Source organism: Camelus ferus, chromosome 17 (assembly GCF_009834535.1).
Source record: "Camelus ferus isolate YT-003-E chromosome 17, BCGSAC_Cfer_1.0, whole genome shotgun sequence".
Classification (NCBI taxonomy): Eukaryota; Metazoa; Chordata; class Mammalia; order Artiodactyla; family Camelidae; genus Camelus; species Camelus ferus.
This window is the reverse complement of record NC_045712.1, coordinates 33,554,301-33,573,091: the sequence shown is the minus strand read 5'-3', so window position 1 is coordinate 33,573,091 and position 18,791 is coordinate 33,554,301. Positions and strand designations below refer to the sequence as shown.

At 47.8% G+C, this 18,791-nt stretch overlaps 2 protein-coding genes across 4 annotated transcripts in view; one reads left to right on the top strand and one right to left on the bottom strand.

Annotated features, from left to right (window-relative positions):
- LMCD1 (LIM and cysteine rich domains 1) overlaps nt 1-18,791 on the bottom strand; it is a 55,409-nt gene that overhangs the window by 24,672 nt on the left and 11,946 nt on the right. The window contains exons 2-3 of one of the 2 annotated variants that reach the window (XM_014568277.2): nt 17,652-17,823; nt 1,836-1,924 (exon numbers count right to left, since the gene is read on the bottom strand). In XM_014568277.2, the coding sequence (XP_014423763.1) occupies nt 1,836-1,924 (89 nt within the window). In that variant the 5' untranslated portion in view covers nt 17,652-17,823. The remainder of the gene's footprint in view (nt 1-1,835; nt 1,925-17,651; nt 17,824-18,791) is intronic. The other variant, XM_006195354.3, reaches the window with a different exon arrangement.
- Nucleotides 1-18,791, top strand: part of SSUH2 (ssu-2 homolog) — a 109,618-nt gene that overhangs the window by 88,577 nt on the left and 2,250 nt on the right. Inside the window, exon 15 of one of the 2 annotated variants that reach the window (XR_004312252.1) lies at nt 3,786-3,890. The gene's annotated coding sequence lies outside the window, so the exon portion shown is untranslated. Of the gene's footprint in view, nt 1-1,667; nt 1,847-3,785; nt 3,891-18,791 lie in introns of those variants that run through there. The other variant, XR_004312253.1, reaches the window with a different exon arrangement.

Below are 18,791 nucleotides of genomic sequence, written 5' to 3'. Positions count from 1 at the left end.
CTTACCAGTTAGGAAACTTTCCCATGAAGCCTGACTGGCTGCCGCTTTGATCGTTCAAACATCTTTCAAACTATTGAGAGTGTGAGAACTGGAGCGTAAAAATGGTTCGACATGGTTTCCCCGCTACGATTCTGAAGTCCTCACTGCTGGGATGTGGCTTAAGTTTAGGTCCTGGTGAAGGCTGCTCCTAGGTGACAATGGCTATGCGGGCCCTACAAGCTGCTGTCTGTATTTCTCAAGGACAGGGTCACTGGGCGTTCAGATAATTTGCAGGATGATGAGGAAATGTCAGGACTAGGACAACGCAGAGAGGCTTCCCCTCCCCGCCAGGAGGAGCAGTGTCCAGAATTGCCCTCCTGCCATAAACCACTAAGAAAACAGACAAAATGTATTAAACAACCATTTTCAGACACTATACAACAGGCAGTGTGGGACTGTGATCCCCGAGAGAAGAGACACGGTATTGAACCCACCCGGTGTGTGCGTCTAGGGTACATTATCCCCCAGCCCCAGGGCCTGTAAGAGGAGGCGTCCCCGCTTGGCTTTCAAAAGCTGGCGCGAAGCCAGCACAGTTCTGTGACGCCCTGATGGCAGATTCAGGGCCACTGGGCTGAAGTGATAGGGAAGCTGACTCTTCTCAAGGCCAGGAAGCGCGCAACTGGCCAAAAGAGATGCGTGGGGAGTTCTTCATCCTGGGAGTGTTTTAGCCGTGGGAGGAATTTGTGCAAGGGACGGGCGTAGGGATTGGATGACCTTGAAGGTCCCTTGAATCCAGAAGACCCTGTGAGCTCCTCCAAGGTGGGGACTGGCAGGGAATAGAGTCACGGAACAGTCTTGGGCGTGGTCCACAGTGCTGTGGAGTGGTTTAGGGCACAGGATGGGGCTTCACGCAGACCTGAGTTCAAATTCTGCCACCTAGTAGCTGTTCCCCCATTTCCCACCCTCAGTTTCCTGCTCTGTAAAATGGAGATACTCATACCTCCTACCTAGGGTTATTTCAGTATTTAAATATGAAAGCTTTTTTTTTTTTAAATGCTTTAGCTCAGCTCAATAAATAGTTTTGTAATTGCCGTTTCATCGTGGAAGGCAACTTCTCTGAGATAAATATCGCCCCAGTTTTGTCCCCATGCTGAGCGCCCAAGGCAATGCTGTGGCAGTGGAGACAGAAGCTCCTTTCTAGCTCTAGTGCCATACAGAGCCTCTCTCTCCCAGGGCTGCAGGGACGTCACACAGGCTGTGCCCTGCACACCTCCAGGGGGTGCCATCCGCAAGATGCTGATGTGAATGGTGCCCGGGGTGGTGCAGTGTGGCAGCCCTACCTCTTGTTTCCATAGTCCTCAAGGGAAAAAGAAAAAAAAAGCTCTGCAAATCCAGGATCTTACAGTCCTCCCACGTGGATGTGACTACCAGGTCCTGGATTTTCAGTACTGTGGGCACAGTGAATTTTATTTCTGTCCCCGAGGCACTCTTAGATCAGAACCCTGGTGGGGTGAGGGCACAGTAGGACGAGATCAAGCCCAGGACAGGCAGGTCTACCCAGAGTGGACCAGGTACCAGGTAGCAACGGCCCGCCCCTTCCCAGAGCCCCCCTTGCTGGGCTGAGCCTGGCAGCCTCCACCTGGAAGTGGCTCATAAAGCACTAACTCTTTTGTCGTGGCTCCCCACAGGCTTCTCTGTCATTTCTGAATTAAGCCAAGCAAGAGTGCATTCACTCCAGAGCCAGTCCACTGACAACGCATGCATCCTAAGCAGTCCCAGAGAGAACGACCAGGGTTCCCAGAAAGGACAGCCAAGAAATGAAGGCAGGCAGAGCCTCTCCTGACAAACTCCGTTACCTCCACGAATGTGGCTCGAAGCCCGAACATGTCCCCTTGCATCGCAGACAAGGCACACCTCTTGCTGACTGCTGCTGGCCCAGGGACATCTGGAAAAGGAGACAGAAAAGAGGGTGTTTTTCTTCCAAGCGTCTTGGACCGGGGATGCTTGACCTCTCAAGACTTGGCATGCCAGCAAAGCGATTGTGTGGGGTTCAAAGGGCTCAGGATGAATAAGCCATCGCTTTACTGTTTACGAGGAACAGAGGAGACCAGCCGGGAAAGTGGTCATGGGGTAGGCAAGGGGGGAAGGGTGGGGCCCTTCCCAGTGAAAATGCAAAGGGGCCTCATTGCTCCTTCCCCTACCCTCGCCCACTCCCCTGATTCACTTGTCACCGGAATGGAATCTTCCAGCGCGGGTTGCCTCTCCCGCATTTATTTGTGATTTATTGATAGGGTCTGATTGAACCAAAGCTACAGGCACCAACAAATGTTCCTGCTGCCAAATGCTGAGAGCTCAAAGCATAACTTAAATATTTTGCTAAAACATGGACGATCAGGAACATCTGAAGTCTGGTCGTCCTTTGGAAGGAGGACAACGCACGAGATAGGTTTTGTTATTTGTTACTGGCCAGAGGAACCCAAAGTGCGTTGGCTGCTGCTGGATGATGTGTTTCAACCCAAATGGCTCTCGAATGGGGTCTTCACACCAGCAGTATTGCCAGAAGTGTGTTGGAAACACAAACCCTCGGGCCCCACCTGTGAGGGTCTCAGCCCTCCTGAATCAGAATCTGCACTTCAACAAAATTACCAGGAGAGTCATACGACATGAGAATGGGAGAAGCAGTGGGTTATTATATGGATGTGAGCTGAGAAATTTCCCTGACTCTCCACTACGGGTGAGGGGATAACCTGGGACTGGTACACCATGTGCTATGATTTGATCAGAAGCAAAGCTCCATCAGTGAGTAAGGCAAAGGGATAGGCTTCTCATTCAACAAACTGTTGATTCATTTAACCATTAATTTAGCACCTGCTGTGTGCCAGGTGCAGGATCCATAGTAAGACTCTGGTGTCCTAGAGGAATGCACAGTCTAGTGAGAGATGGAGAAACACACACTTATCTCCTCTCTGGGAGGAGTTAAGTTTGAGGAAAGATCAGCTGCCCACTGTGCAGTAGAAATACGTGGACTTTGGAGCCAGGGAGACCTGGATTCCAAACCCAGCTTCATGACTTAGCAGCCACCTGGCCTTGGACAAACTGAGCCTCAGTGTCCTTACCTGTCAAATGGGTACATTTGGTACAAATGGTACAAATGTACATCACGTGCCCAACCACGTTAGGCGCTAAAAATGGTAGCCGCTATTATTTTGCACATGGACTTTGGGAGCACAGAGCTAAAGGTGTTAATCAACCCAGATGGGAAGTCTGGGGAGGCTTCTCAGAGGAGGTGACTTGGGATTGGGGCTGCTCAGGGCGAGCCGGCAGAAAAGGAGAAGCAGAGTGCTAGCAGCAGGAGGAGTGTGTGCAGGGGCAGAAAGTACAGAAGGGCTGGGTGGGTAGGGTGTCACCATCTGAGCACACCCTTTGGGGCTCTGTTTTTTAGTGGGGAAAGAAGTGGTGAGGCTGTCCTCATTGCTAGTGTTAAAATCCAAAGAAGGACATGGAAAGAAAGAGTTACTCGTCACAGTAGCAATAATTCTGCACCCCCAGTCATCCTGCGATAGTACCCAGCTCCATACCTCCCGCTTGGTGACCGTTGTTGACACCACGTCCTCCCACCCTGCGCTGTTCTGTCTGTATAATGTGTATTATCTCCCCAGCTTTGGGACTAAGAGCCATGGTGCACGTATTTGGAGGGAATCACGTTCATATTGGTGCCTGTTCGGTGTTAGATTCATGTTCAAATTGAAAAACAACACGATGCTCACAATGATCTCCTTGTCTGAGCTGGGAACCTTCCTTCACAGGCGGAACTGCACTCCCTCAGGCTGTTGGCGTAGAAGACCTCACCTCTTGTCCGGACACCTTGGATTCTACTAGTTGAAAGACAGTGATCCTTTCGTACTTAATATGTAAGTGATGTAAAGTTTTGGGGGAGGATACAGTTTATGAAGCGGGCTTCATCGTTGGGTTGTTTTAGGCAGACCCAGGGTCGGCAAAGCCTGAGACCCAAGAGCTACGCGGGAGCATTTCCTAAGTGGCCGATCACGCTGCCTGCCCGAGCGTGGTTGTTGTTCTAACGAGTGGTTGATTTAACAGCCATCCTATAAGGGGATTAGCCCTGGTGCTTGGCTGGGAGAGTTGGGTGCTGGCTCAGGGTTTGATTTAGAAACAGTGTTGGAAGGCAGTCCAGCACAGCCGAGCTCCAGCCTCTGGGGCAGGGGGCTGGTCCTGCGGTGCCACCTCGGACATTTGTTAGCTGTGCAGCTAATGGCGACTCAGTGCCTTGCCCAGCTCGGATCGGGGTGGCCCAAATCCTGCTCCATGGAATCCTCATTCTGTGGGATGTTACAGAGTGGCTCATGGCTAAAGGGTGGGTATAGCTCAGTGGTAGAGTGCGTGCTTAGCATGCACGAGGTCCTGGGTTCAATCCCCAGTACTGCCATTAAAAAAAACAAACGAACAATAAATGAACAAATAAATCTAGTTAGCTTCCCCACCCTGCTCCCCCCAAAAAAGCCAACAGAGTGGTTCATGCTGGAGGCAGGAAGGATGACATGATCAAGTGGAATGGTGGACAGTGGATGCTGGGTGGTCAGCCCATTCGAAGTGCTCGCCTACCAGGGAGGCGAGAAGAGAGGTGGAGAGCAGGCAGCTGTTGCAAGTCAAGAGGTCCAAGCTCTGGGGTCAGAGGGTCTGGGTCTGAGTCCCACTGTGGTCCCTTTCTGCCCCTGGACTTGGGCAAGTGACTGGACTTGCAGAGTTTGTTTCTTCACCTGGGTCGTGGGGACAATAAAGCCCCCCTGCCTGTGGTGTCACCGTGAGGGTTAAATGGGCAGCCACATAGAAAGGGCTTAGCATGCATTTATTATGCACTGAGCGTTTGCTGTTGTCAGTATACCCTGTGTAAACACACTCTGAATCAGATGTTCTCAATTTTTTCCCCCCAGCTTCAGACTTCTAGGGAACTTCAGAGGAACTATTTTTCTGATGCATACCCCATCCACTTTCTTACTCCCTACTTTGTCTTATGATTATAATTGTGGCCTCTCTGACTAAGTACAGGAAGCAGGGTTGGCCTTAGTCTCCATCCTGCTCGTGGGACAGTTTCCATGGCAACATAAGTCCGTGGGGGAGAAAAAGAAATGGCCTTGCAAGGAAGAAACAGATTTGGGCCGTCAGGCCACACTCGCCGCCAGTTTCCTGGCGGACTGTTTAACACAATAAATAGCCATTTGTCCACAGCCTGCTGTTCATCCAGGAGCCAGACAGACCCCACTCTCCCCGACACAGAATGTGATGAGCCTGTTTATTGCAGAGGGGAAAGCTTCAACCAGAATGGGAGTTTCAAATGAGATGTTCTGGTTTATAAACAATAGGTTTCTCTGATGTGGACTCTGTCTCGGATGAAGGATGGTGCACAGTAGCTGAGGATAGAACAGTTTAAAAGGAGCCACCACTTGAAAAAAAAAATGGGTTCTTGGAATGCAACATCTATTCTGTCCTTTTTCCTGAGGAGAGGATAAAATGTGTGGACACTTTGCTTTGGCTCAGGATAGGAGGATGTGGTTCATCTGATGTTGAGGAACTGAAGCGTGTCGCGGACTTAAAAGGACTTAGAGGAGACCAGGAGCCCCCTGGGCTGGAAGGGGAAGGGGGCAGTGGGGTCTCCTCCCTCCCTGGAGCATTTATCTTCAGGTGAACCCCCAGGGAGGTCTTACAGGAGAAAAATGCCCCCAGGGTAACGTGGGGTGGAGAGGAAGAGGAAGTGAGGAGGGCGGGTGTTCAGCTTCCCTCTCCTTGGGTAACTCAGTTTCCTCCCCTGAAAATGGGGTTTCCCTGCCCCTTTTGCCCCAAGAGGGCTGTTGTAAGCATCATGTAAGATTAAAAGGTTGTTTGTACAATGTAATAAGTATTTACCATTGTTAAAAAAAATCCCGAACCTGGATGTAAGGCAGAAGTGCGGGCAGCACATCCTTCCATGTCATGTGGTGGCAATGTGACACCCCCCCGACCCCCATCCCTGCAAGGATTATGTACAGACATTTACTTTGTTCTCATCTGACTCAGTGAAGTTACTTGTTAACTTGTAGGTTTTTGTCTAGTAGAGATACAAATACAAATAATTTTTGTCCTTTTGAAAAAGATAACCCCAGAGGTTATAGTTTCTTGTCCTATAGGACATTTACTAGTTATATACCTAACCTATCAGTCTTGTCCTAACATCAAACTGCCTATAAACACCTAGCTCCTTGACTACTTTATAAACTGGTCTAAATATCTTATGGGTTCCTTCATTACATAATGACTTGACAAAACCCTTTGCTAAGTTTCATTTTATAGTGGCACAAGCGTCATGATTTTCCCTTGTTTGAAAACTATAATTTAACACCATCCTGTGCCCTCCTGACCATCTATGGGTTTGCTTTCTGAGCTGGGGTGTTTGGAAATGACACTAAATTCGATTCCAAGCCAACTATCCTGCCTTGTCTTTTCTAGCTAAGCTCGACAGGCATACGTGTGTTGTTTATAAAAGATGACTGGTCAGCATGCTCTGTTACTTACAAACAATCCCCTCCCCAGGGGTCCCAGGAGAGAGAGTGCAGTGAGGATGGAGATGGGGTGGGGGCATTATGAGAAGGTCCAGAAGAGAGCTCAGACCTTGTACAGAAAAGGATCCCGAAACTACGCTATTACCATCACCCACCCACAAAATAAAACCAGCTCGACAGCCTTCAAAGTGATTTCACTTACAAAAGGATTCTCTTCCTGCACATATGACAGCCCTGTGAGGTACAGTCATTATTCCCAGTCAATAGGTGATATACGACTGGGAGTCTGAGACAGGAGAAACAACCTGGTCATTCAGAATAGTCTCAACTGGAGCTCCCCTGGTTGGCGTGGGGGGCGGGGGGGGGGTGACTCCTGAGTCTACCCTTAGCTGCACTGTAACTTTAAGCAGACATGTTTTCTTTTTCCTAATGATTATGATCGTAGGTGACGTGTACTGAGTACACCTTATGTGCTGGGCTCATGCCAAGCATTTTCATAATATTTAATTTAAGCTTCGGGATGAACCCACGAGAGAGGTACTTTTAAGTAGCTCCGTTTTCTGATGAGGAAACAGGCCCAGAGAGGTTAAGCCTCTTCTTGAAGATCCAACAGCCAATAAGTGGTGGAGCCGGGAGGTAAAACCAGGCAGGTCTGACTTCTTTGCTCTGCTCTCATCTCATTTTCTATGGCACTTTCCACAGAGGGTACAGCCCTTTACAGTTTACAAAGTGTGTTTCCATCCCTTATCTCACTGGGTCTTCACCACAATGCTAGGATGTAGATGTTTTGCATTTGGCTCATGAGAAAAACATGCTCACAGGACTGACAGGATATGCTGCTTGGGACACCATTCACACTCATGTCTTGGGAATCCAGACCCGATGACTTCCAACCCCACTGGGCGTCTCCAGACCCCAGACAGCCTCCCACGAGTCTAGGCTTGACCCAAGGTCTCGGGCCAGTTGGGTCCAAAGGGGTGGACAGCGTTTCTGTAGGGGTGGGAGGTCCTGGAAGGGCTAGGGGAGGGGGCAGTAGGACAAGGTCATGGTCACTTTGGTCCCAGGATTTCTACCAGCCAACCCTGTCTGCTAAATAAACTGTAGATGTTCCAGGCAACGGACAGGCTTCAGCTGGAGGAGGGGCCAGAGGAGAAAGTGAGTCAGAACCACAGCACTGCCTGTGGGAGAAGAGCACCAGGCGCTGGCTTCACCTAGTTTATCTGCCCTGCCCGGACGCCTGGAATGACTACGGGTCACGAATGCTTAGTTCTAGGCCAGGACTAGGCTGGGGCTCACGCTCCCACTCAAGTTGTGGAGATGGTTGGACCGACAGTGGCACGGGGGCCAACGTGTTGAAGACTGTTTCCTAGAAACTGTTGTCACTTAACAAAAATAAGAACAAAATCCATAATAACCAAGAAGCAAGTCGTTTCTGGGTTTATTCCCAACTCTTAAAAGTTTGTCTGTCTTAAGGATGTTAGCACCCCTCTCATTTCGAAGTTATGCGGAACCACTTTTAGAGGGAGAAATGTTCTTGAGTGTTAGATGTCTCAGGGCTCCCACGATGTGGCCCACCTCCCCTGCCCCAGTTTATCTATTTCTTTTTCCACATCATCTACTGTTTCTACCCAGACTCTCTTTCCAGTCCCCTGGGCCTCTTGCCATTCTCCTTAATATACACTCAGGGCTTGTGCTCACGTGCACCTAAACCTCAGAGAGCTTCAGTCCTACCCTCTCTTTAGAGGCCAGCTTAAGGCCATCTTTTCCATATGAAAAGCATTAACAGCAGCTGTAACAAGTATTAGGTTTTGTGGTTTTCTAATCACTGCACTAAGCCTGAGCTCATGCAAATCTTAGCACATCTCTGGGAGGTCGGTATCTTGAGATGGTCCTCGAGTTGTGATCCCCAAGCAGCACCTGGGAACTTGTTGGCATGGCACATCTTCAGTCCTCACCCCGGACCTCTGAAATCAGGCAGTGTGCATAGGGTCCAGCCATCCCTGTTCAAGGCCTCCAGGTGACGCCTAAGAACCACTGACCTTTGCTGGTAACTCCAGGTTGCACGAGAGTTAACGGAAGGGTAACTGACTGCCTTGGTTTGCCTGAGAATGACTCAGGGCCTGAATGGGACACTTTTAGGCCTAAAACCAGGAAAGCTCCAGGCAAACCAGGATGAGTTGATCTCCCTAATTAAAAGGGATTCAAAGAGGTTGGATTAAAGTGCCAGAGCTTGGATTTGAACCCAGGTCTCTCTGAACCCCAGATTTATATTTTAGTTTAATCAACACACTGCAGGCAGTGTCAGGAAGGCTTCTCTAGATATTTTGGGGCCTTTCCACTGATTTCTGTAATTGCTCACATAAACAGAGAATTACAAATGCAATCAGTGCCGGGAAGGAGGAGTGGAACACTAACTTGCACTTGAGGAGGAGGATTTGGCCGTGTGCGTGTGTGTGTGTGTGTGTGTGTGTGTGTGTGTGTGTGTAGACAGCGCTTCTCAGATGAGCCAGACACTCTGATTAGCATAAAGATCACCCAGGACTCTAGCTAACATGCACATTCTAGTCTAGCAAGTCTGAGTGAGCCTGATACTCCCTAGTTCTACCAACCTCCTCGGGAAACCAATGCTGCTGGTCCGGGGACCACACTTTGAGAAGCCAGGAGCTACATCAGTGGTCCCCAAACCTGTCTGCACATTAGAAGCACCTGGGGATCTTTTCACACTTCCAAAGCCTAGGCTGAACCCCAGACCAATTTAGCCACAGTCTCTGGGGAAGGGCCACAGGCTGCAGTCATTCTGGAAGTCCTCCAGGGGATTCTAATGTGCAGACAAGTTTGAGAGCAACAGGGCTGTCCGGGCCCTCAGCTGTTCCAACTTGGACTTGCAGGCTTCAGCTCATTGGCTTAACACCTGCCCCTCCCCTACTCCAACTTTGCCACTGTCCCCTATAAGGTAAGCTTCTACCACCCGCCTGATTTTGTTATTGACTTTTCATTCTGTTTCCATCTACCCTGGCTCAGGCCAGCCTCATAGGCTTCCGTGCCAAACGCAGTAACTTTCTTAACAGCCAGACCGAAGGGAAACCACACCCTTCCTCTTCCTTTAAATTTCACTGGCTGCCTCCCCTCGGGGCTCTCATGGATCTTGAGACCCTCTGCCAGGCTTGAGATCAGCAGGGTGGTCCTCCTGCCACCCCCAACTCCAGAGCCGAAGCGAGGACTGAGGGGTCAGGCCAGATAGAGGAACTCAACTTGGCTATGGCTTCCAGTCTTGGCCAAGAGAACCTTGTTTCCCCAAGTAGGAGAGGAAGGAGTGATACCTGTGGCCCAGGCCCTGGAGGGTTCTATCTTTTATCCCATCTGCAGTAAGATGACTGGCTTTAGAACATGGTAGCCACAGGCCAGAGAGCACAGAACTGAATGCTGGCAGTCTTTCTCCTTTTCCAAATTTCCACCTCTACACCATCCGACCTACACTCTCTAGGATGACATGTAAGTTGGGCACGTTGGATAAAGGGAGTCCTAAAACCACAGCCGGTCACACAGGCAGGAGCCAAGTCCTCGTCTATGTTAGAGGTCATCTCGGAGCAGAAACGGTCCTCGGGGGCTATGGATGCCTGTGTTTGTGCATGTGTGTGTCCAAACCTACCGACTCTCCCCTACGTTTGTTTCTTGGGGATTTCTCTCCCTCTGTCTGGACCAGCAGGGATGTGAAGCAATCTCTTCAGTTTAGACCCTCTTTTCCTAAATTGTGTCATGAGGAGACAAGTGCACAGACTAAACAAATTGAGATCAGCCCCACTGATCTAGTGCTGAGAAGTCTATGGACATAAAACTTTTCCTTTTTCTCTTCTGTTTTTAAAGACCAATCCTATTTAAAGCAACAGGATAGGAAAGCGTTTGGTGGGTGACAAGCTGGTTACAGAAGTGCCCATGTCGCTAGTATTTTTGGGTATAGATGCTTTAATTTTTCCTATGACATGGTTTGTGTGTGTTTACACTTAAAATTTTTTTAATGCAGATACTGGGGATTGAACCCAGGACCTCATGCATGCTAAGCATGTGCTCTACCAGTGAGCTATTGCCCACCCCACTGTGTGTGTGCTTAAATTTATCCCGTGGACTAGCTGTGGTTGGGGGATGGTCTGATGGATTCAGCTCATGCTATTAGGAGTGTCTGATGTCCCATAGGAAGTTTTTAACAAACACCCAATAAGAGTACTTTTCACGCTCTCTAAGAAATAGTGCTGAGTTTTAGTTTGGGTTTGTTTTTGTCCATCAAATTAGTTTGGCCTGGTTCAGCTCTAGGAGAATTTGGGTTTGGGGCAACATATACCATATTCTTCTTTACTGTTCTCTTTCTCTCAGCACATCATGTGTAACAGATAAAATTAAGTCAAAATCAGGGCAGCCAGGAAGGAGCATTGAATTCACAGATGTTCTAGAGCACGTGAAAGGTTAGCAGGATGTGTGCTGGTCCCCACACCCTGCATGGGGTGGAAGGGCCCGTTGCTCCTGTGTCTCCCACACCAGCTGTCCCTGGAGCGGGTCCTAATCATCTGTTCAAGTTCCTTGAGGAACATGCCCCAGGGAAGTCCTGGAAACCACCATCCAGTTCCTCCCCTCCCTTCCTTAGGGAGGTCCTTGATTTTCCTAGATTAGATCCTTCTCCACTCCCCCAGTAAATTCCTAACCACTGTGTATAACTCTTCACGGAACATTTTTATAGTTGTAACCACTTGTTTGGTTCAGTCTTCCCCTCTAAGGGAGGAAATTATTGGAGATCCCCCAAGGTTCACATCGTGTGTGAACAAAAAGGGTTAATCTGGCTATGAAAACCAAGTCACAAAGCAAATCCATATGTGGACAGGGAAATATACAATGAAAGCCTTTTCTGTTTAAGCCCCTGCTTTTACCTCCCCCCCACCGCCCCACCTCTGCCCTTGTCAGACAAGCATCACTGATTCGAGGCTGCTTCCAAAAAAGGAGGAACCCAGACTGGCTGGTTCTAAAACCACATCCCACCCCCACAGCTGACCCCATCTTGGAAATTTCCCCGTGATTAAAAACGAATTATTGCCCTCAGAGTTGCCTCTGGTATCTGGCCTGGTCGGCTGAGTCTGTTAGTAATGTCTGCATCGTACCACGTCATCACTTGGCAGAATGGAGCGAAAATCGAGTGCTCAGTGAGCCACGATAGGGGATTATCTACCCCTTTTTTCTTTTCCTTCTTTCTGTCTGCCTTTTTGATAATTTCACTCTTTGGTGTTTTTAGCACGTTTTTTTTTTTTTTTTTTTTGCCAGAGAACAGGTTCTTGTCTTGCACGGGAAAGAATGCAAGAACGAGGCATCATAAAGCCAAAGCAAGTTTATTTAGAGAGATACACACTCCATAGACAGAGTGCGGGGACAGCTCAGAAGGCAAGAGAGAGAGCGACCACGAGGTGCAGGGTTGCTAGTTTTCATGGGCTCAGTAATTTCATATGCTAACTAGTAGGAAGAATATTCCAAATACCTTGGGGAAGGGGCGGGGATTCCCAGGAATTGGGCCCCACCCACTTCTGGACTTTAATGGTCAGCCTAGGAACTGTCGTGGCGCCTGTGGGCGTGCCACGAGGCTCAAGGTCTACTGGAAGTCCAGCCTTCCGCCATCTTGCTTCTAACCAGTGTGTCCTGTCCTCAACTGCTGTCATCCCTTCAGTGGTTGTGCCCTGCCCCCTTCCCTCCTTCCTCACTTTCATCAAAAAATAGGCCAAGAGGCGACCAGATGCAAACCAGTACATTTCTCAAGGGTTTGCAACTCCTGGAAAGGCCTGACATGAGGGACATTGGGACAGAAGAGCTATACCAATTCCATGAACTAATTCACATAGTTTGTAACAGGCTGGGCTCCGCTTCTGGTTGGCACTGCTAGAGCCCTTGCGAGGGGGCAGCCTCAAAATATCCGCAGAATCTCTCTTTTGCTTTGCCCAGGTGATGGGGCTGGGGTCACTTTAAAGAAGAGGAGTACAGACAAGGCAAAACGCTCCCAGTCCTAAACGGGGCGATTGATGGCTGGGGGACTGGATTTGTGTGATGGCCACAGAAAATTGGGGAAGTTGTCAGGCCCTGCCCTGACTCCTTTGTTTAACATTCCATCCACAGGGCGAAAATGACAGTGACCCAGGCAGGAAGCGAAGTGGCCTCTTGGGCTGCCAGCTTCTCTCTCATACTGAGGTTTACATGTGGTTGTATCCAAAGCAGGTCCACCCATCTTATGGAGAAGGGATCCTGCTGGGCTGAAGTGATAGGATTTTTAGGACTGAACTCTTATTTCCCTTTGACACCAGCTCCCTGGGAACTAGCTGCAGACACAGCCCGGGAATAGTGAATCGTGCATTGCACCAGCGCAGACAGATCAAACCAGCCGAGGGGGCAAAACCATTCCCTTTTCTAGAAAAGCCAGCCTATTATCTGAGAGGCTAGCTGGCGGCTTAATTAAAAAAGGGAAAGGAGGGGTTCTCCTGCCTCCCCTTTACCTGCAGACTTTTTAGGGACCTTTTGAGACACTCAGGTTCCCAGAGTGTGGGCAGTTTTTCATCATCAACAGTGAAAGGGATCCCCCCCAGGGCAGGAGCTGACCTGGCATTTCTTGCCAAACTAAAGTGTTTTCAGAGGCTCCAACATAATCTTTTTTTCTTGAAGTTGTCTTTTTTCTTTCTTCGGTAGCCCTGCCAGGGTTGGAGGGAGATGTAAGTAAAGTCGTCTCACCAGGAGCCAGAAGTTATCCATTCCTCTTGGGAATCTTATCTAGAGGTTTACCAAGCAGCTCAGGGGAGTAGAGATAAAAGAAAATAAAGCCACTGCAGGGAGTCTTTGCTGCCGCCCAATCCCCAGCCCCCCAGTTTCCTAAATGAGAACAAGTCTGGTGTCCCCTGGTTACACTTGGAAATGAAAATCTCATTGGCTGCATGGTTCTTAGGTTTTGACCCTTAATACACTCCTTCTCAAGCATAAAATTGTAAGTTGAGGCCAGCAATATTTACTTATTATACCTCCCCGGTTTTACTAAGACTCTCCTGATTTTAGCAGCCTGATGTCTTAAGCACAACTTCCTTTAAGGATATCATTTGGGCGGTGTGTGGAGGGGTGTGCATGCATCTGAATTCTGAACTGGCAGCGTTACTGAGCTTCCCAAGGGTAACACACTTCGACTGGACTTAATTTTGGACTGGGATGGGGGCAGGGTAGGACTCAGCAAACCAAATTGGAGAACTTTTGATCTTGCCTATCTGAATCTGAATATCCTGAGAGGAAATGTGCGGTCTAAGTGTACAGCACTGTTATTCAAAGTCTGAAGGCTTTGCTTATGCAAATAGTTCTTGCTGGGAAGCTCACGCTAAATAGGGGACAATGGAGGCATTGAGACCCATGCATCCTTCAGCCAACGCTGGTGCCTTGATGGTGAAAAGCACTTGTGTTTTAAGGGTGGAGTCTCTCACATGACATTTTCTTGGTTTAAAACAAGTCTCCTTCTTACAAACGACTTCCCTCTCCTCTCTTTATTGCTGTCATATGTTTTTAAAACTAACTACCCTTTCACATGTTTCATCCTTTCCTGGATTTTCCCCTCCATAATGCACTAGTTGTACATACACTACATAGTGGAATCCAGTGTTGAAGAAAACCTGACACAAGAAAACCAGAGTCTTAGAAAAGAAAACACCTTAAGGGAGGACTGAGGCCAAGTTTTTCATTTTTCTGAAACAGAAATTAGCAGATGGTCATTCACTTTGCAAGCAAATTCCTTTCAAGGTCTCACCTCTGAAGCTCATGGAACCCAATTAAAATGTAAAATCAGAGATACAACAGCCAAGTTTCTTTCCAGAAAATTACCTCTGGAGTAAATTTAGAATTATTCACTTAATCATATGCCCTAGAAGAGATGACAAATTCTTGTATATTGCTAAGCTGGCCCCATTTGCAGTCCCCTCTGCCTGGACCATCTTTCTGGTCTCTCCCTCCCGTCACCTAACTAACTCCTATTCATCCTTCAGGTACCCCAATCATGGGGTCTTAGAAAAGCCTGTATCATGCACCCATCGTGATTGACTTATTATTTATTGGGTTATTAATAATGGGAATTATTTAATTATGGATGTAACTCTCTAATGTCATTCTTTCCTGCTGGATTGTACGTTCTATGGGCGTGGGTCCCTGTGTGTCTAGTTCATTGCTCTATCACCAGTGCCTGAACCAGTCCCTTGCACAGAGTATCTCCTCAATAAACACTCGTTTTAATAGCTTCCTTTGTAACATTTTCAGTTTTCCCTTCAAGCAATGCTTCTTGGTGCATTAAAAGCTAACACATCATAGATGCCCTGATGCCTAACAGAATGAGTAGGAAGGAGAAAGAATTAACCTGGTTTCCAGAATGCATGCCTCCCCTGGTCACCCAGCCTACCCAGATAGCCCTTCTCTGCTCCTCTCCCTTGTTCCCCTCCCCCTCCAAGGTTCTAGCACTGGTTCTGGTCTCTTATTGGTTCTCAGCATGCTTCTCTCTTCTGCATGAATCTGCTCAAATAACTTCAACTATTCTCTCCAGCTCTGAGCATCATCTCTAGGGGTGTGTTCAGCTCCTGGAAGCTCTTCATGGATTGACTGATGGAATTGCCCACTTACCTTCTTTGCCACCCAGACCCACTGGTTCTCCCATGTTTATCGAATCCCTGCCCATCCAGTCACCTGGACCTGCAGTCTGAATCCTAGTCAAGTGCTGGGAGAAATGGTGTTCTTACTGGGCTGAAGTTGGCTTTTCCTCTTTGAGGAGCCCATTTCTAGTCGGTGTCATCCTTTCTGCGGTGTACCCCAGAAGGTAGGCGATGGTCCCCAGACAGGAGAACCAGTTTCTGAGCCTTCTGGAAGGTGACTCACTAGAGGGAGATGGTCAGACTTTGCTAGAGGAGCTCAGAATGTCGCAACTGCAGGCTTTTCCATGAAATAGAATCTATACAAGCACTGGGAAATTGTGACAACCCAGGCAAGTCGTGAGAGTCATCAAATTCTGCAGATTTTCCGTGGCATTTCTGGCTTTAGCTCATTGCTTTGGAATATCCCTTTCTCCAGTCCTGCCCTTGACCTGATGTGCTGGTGGAGCACTGCGGGAACACTGGGCATGCTGGAGCTTGAGGAGTTGAACCTGAGCCCTGGCTACTTTTTCGCTACCTGTGTGATCCTGGTGAGCAGTTTCTGTTCTCTGAACCTTGATTTTTTTTTTTTTTTCACTTGAAAAAATGGATCATGATCCCTACCTGCTTTATGGGGTTGTTGTGAGACTCCAATGTGGTAATTTACATAAGAGGTTTCGAAACTCGTCAGGTGCTATAGCGGTCAGGGATTATCAAATAGCAGAGAAGCCCTGGGTTCCTCCTTTCTGAATCCTTTCCTCAGGATACCATGTGTGTGATTATTTACTTATTTTTGTTTAAAGAAATCACCTTAAAAAACATTTCTTGGAAAAAAACCTTTATCTCTAAAACGTATAAAAACAGGAGGTAACCATATGAAATACAATAAATATGAAATAACAACATGAAATTCTAGCTAATACTCTTGCCTTCTTAAAGCTCTGAACCTGAGAGCAGCTCTCCATCTCTTCAAAGTGAAGTTGAGCAAGAGATTGAGGTGTTAAAGCCCTTTTCGCACCAGATGGAGACTTTTCTCCTTGACATAATCAAAAGGACGAATGAACTGAAAAGGGAGACAAGTGCTGACCAATGTGGTTGAGCATTGTTAATGCGTGTCTGGGTACCAACTCAGTCCATCCTGTGACCAACAAGTTCATGGCCCATCCTTCTGGAACCCTGTAAATATAATTGGTGTAGATGTGAAATGGTTTAAAGGGAGAAGGGGGAGCTGTGGACTGAACTTCCTACCTTTCATTCATGTTCATCACATTAACTATGTCACCTTGGCAATTGACTTAATCCCTGTTCATCTTAGTTTACTCATCTGTAAAATGGGATTTGTGTCAAGATAAGGGAAAAAACAATGTAGCACAATGTCTGGCCTGTGCTTGATAAGTGCATTTCATATGCCAAGTACAAGGGCAAAGCTTCTGTTTCAGACCCTCATACCAAGAGCAGAACTGGTTGAAGCTTCCGGCATTGTGGTTCCGAGGACTATGGAATGACTCATAAAAATGAGGAGAAAATTTAGGCCTATTTCTCTACTAGCAAAGTAAAGAGGAGAATTAAAGTGATTAACTGGGCCATTCAGATTTTTAAAAGATGGGAAAATATTAATCAACAATGTCATTTCACCCAGCAAAGCTTTGAACAGGCTTATCCACTCTTTCAAAAGAGTGTTCATGGTCAGCACGGTGTCAAAGGTTGAGCTAAAATTATAAAGCAATGGGAGGTGTTGATATTAAGCATTTTTTTTCACAAAGGGAGTGCCAACTCGGAGTCTTCAGGATAAGAAGAAATATGATGGGTCCAGGGCCTTCTCAGAATTTCTTGCACTTCAAAGAGCATAGACTTGGCAGTGATTCTGCTACTTTCCTGAGTGTGGTCAACGTGGCTGAGGAAAGGCAAAACTCTTAAAATCCACACAGATGGAACTTTTCCGCTGGCCCTATTTTGGTATAAATATGCATCAAGGACTAGAAACTTTAAAGTAGATAGTGGTCTGAGCTATGAGTGGTTTGGATTCCATTTCAGCCAATTTTCAGTCGTCCTGCCGGCCCTTGGCTCTGGGAGGAACAACCCTCCTGAGATGTGACTGCTGTTGGTTAGAGATCCCAGCCAACTACCTCCCCAGACCATGGGAATCACAGGACTTTGTTCTCAAGACGCTTCCAGCCAGAAACAGGGGGCCTCGAGGTTCAGCTGAAGGTCTGAGTTAGTTGTCTGAAGGAAGGAGACAAGTCAAGGCTTGGCTCATCTACCATCTTAAAGTCAGTCCTTTCGTAGACGAGTTTGAAGGAGGATAATAAAACTTGGGACCAGACAGCAACAACTCAGAGTCTGCTTTGGAAGGGTGCCTTCCCCATCCCTCTCTCTTTCATTCCCCTTTCATCTTAAGATCCTTCCTAAATCCTCCCAAGGAGTCTTTCTCCCACCCCCCTGGCCCCACTCCCACCTTGCCAGTCCTGATCTTGGTCCACGAATCAGGAGGCTTCAGATTAAGCAACGTGTGTGGGGCTCCGTCTGGAAGAGGCTAAGGGTCTCAGCTACTCTGCTCCACGTCGGTCTGTGTCCTCCGCCCTCATCCTCTGTCTCTCCCCGCTCTTTCCCCTCAGGATTCCTTGTCTCTGCCAGGAAGGAAGGAGATCCTACTTGCTCTAATGTCTTCTGATACCGTTCCTTCTCCCCCTGTCTCCTGAGTTCATCCCATTTCCTTTTCTATCCATTCATACAGTTGAGCCCTTACTGTGCACCTGGCTTTCTGGGGAGGACAGAGGAGAAACAAGGGGGTGATCCCTGCCCTCAGGGAGCTGATGAATGGAGGCACAGGCGGGAGCTCATGGGACAGGAGTTCAGGGGAGAGAGAACTCGCTCTGCACCGAAGGCTTCATGGAGGAGGGCACTGAGGCATGGGCGGAATTTTGGCCTAGGAAGAGGAAGGCCTTTTAGCATGCACGTGAGGAAGAACGGGCATGTCCAGGGGAAAAGTGACGCGTCAGTCTGGGGGAAGCAGAACGTTGCAGTGATGCATGGGGCTGAACAGGGCCCCCCCATCATGTAGAAACTTTAATGCCAGACTCAAGCCAATGGAAAGATTCTAAAGCATCCTAGTAGCAGCTCCCTGGGACAAAGCTGTCTGTTAATGTGATACATCTGCGGGGCCCCAGCAAGAACCCAGCCCTCAACCTCTATCCTCACATCCTTCTGCTTGAATACAGAACACTTTCCAATGATAAATCATAAGTTAATATAATTATAATTATAAATAATATAAATATAATTATAAGTAATATAAATATAATTATAAATAAAATACTGTCTCATTTGTTTTCTAACAGTGCTTCAAGGTAAAATTTACATGCAGCAAAAATTCACAAATGCCCCTTTCTAGTTGGTACCTCGTCTTTTAGAGGTAGCTGTTATTCTGACTTCTCTCACTGTAGATTGGATTTGCCTGTTTTTAAATATGACAGAAATGGAATGATACAGTTTTTAATTATACCTATTTATTTATTGAGCATTCCCTCCAGACGAAAAAGTCATCAGGATATAAAACTTGGAAAACGTTCTTACTGTTCTAGCATCCCGTGTAGTA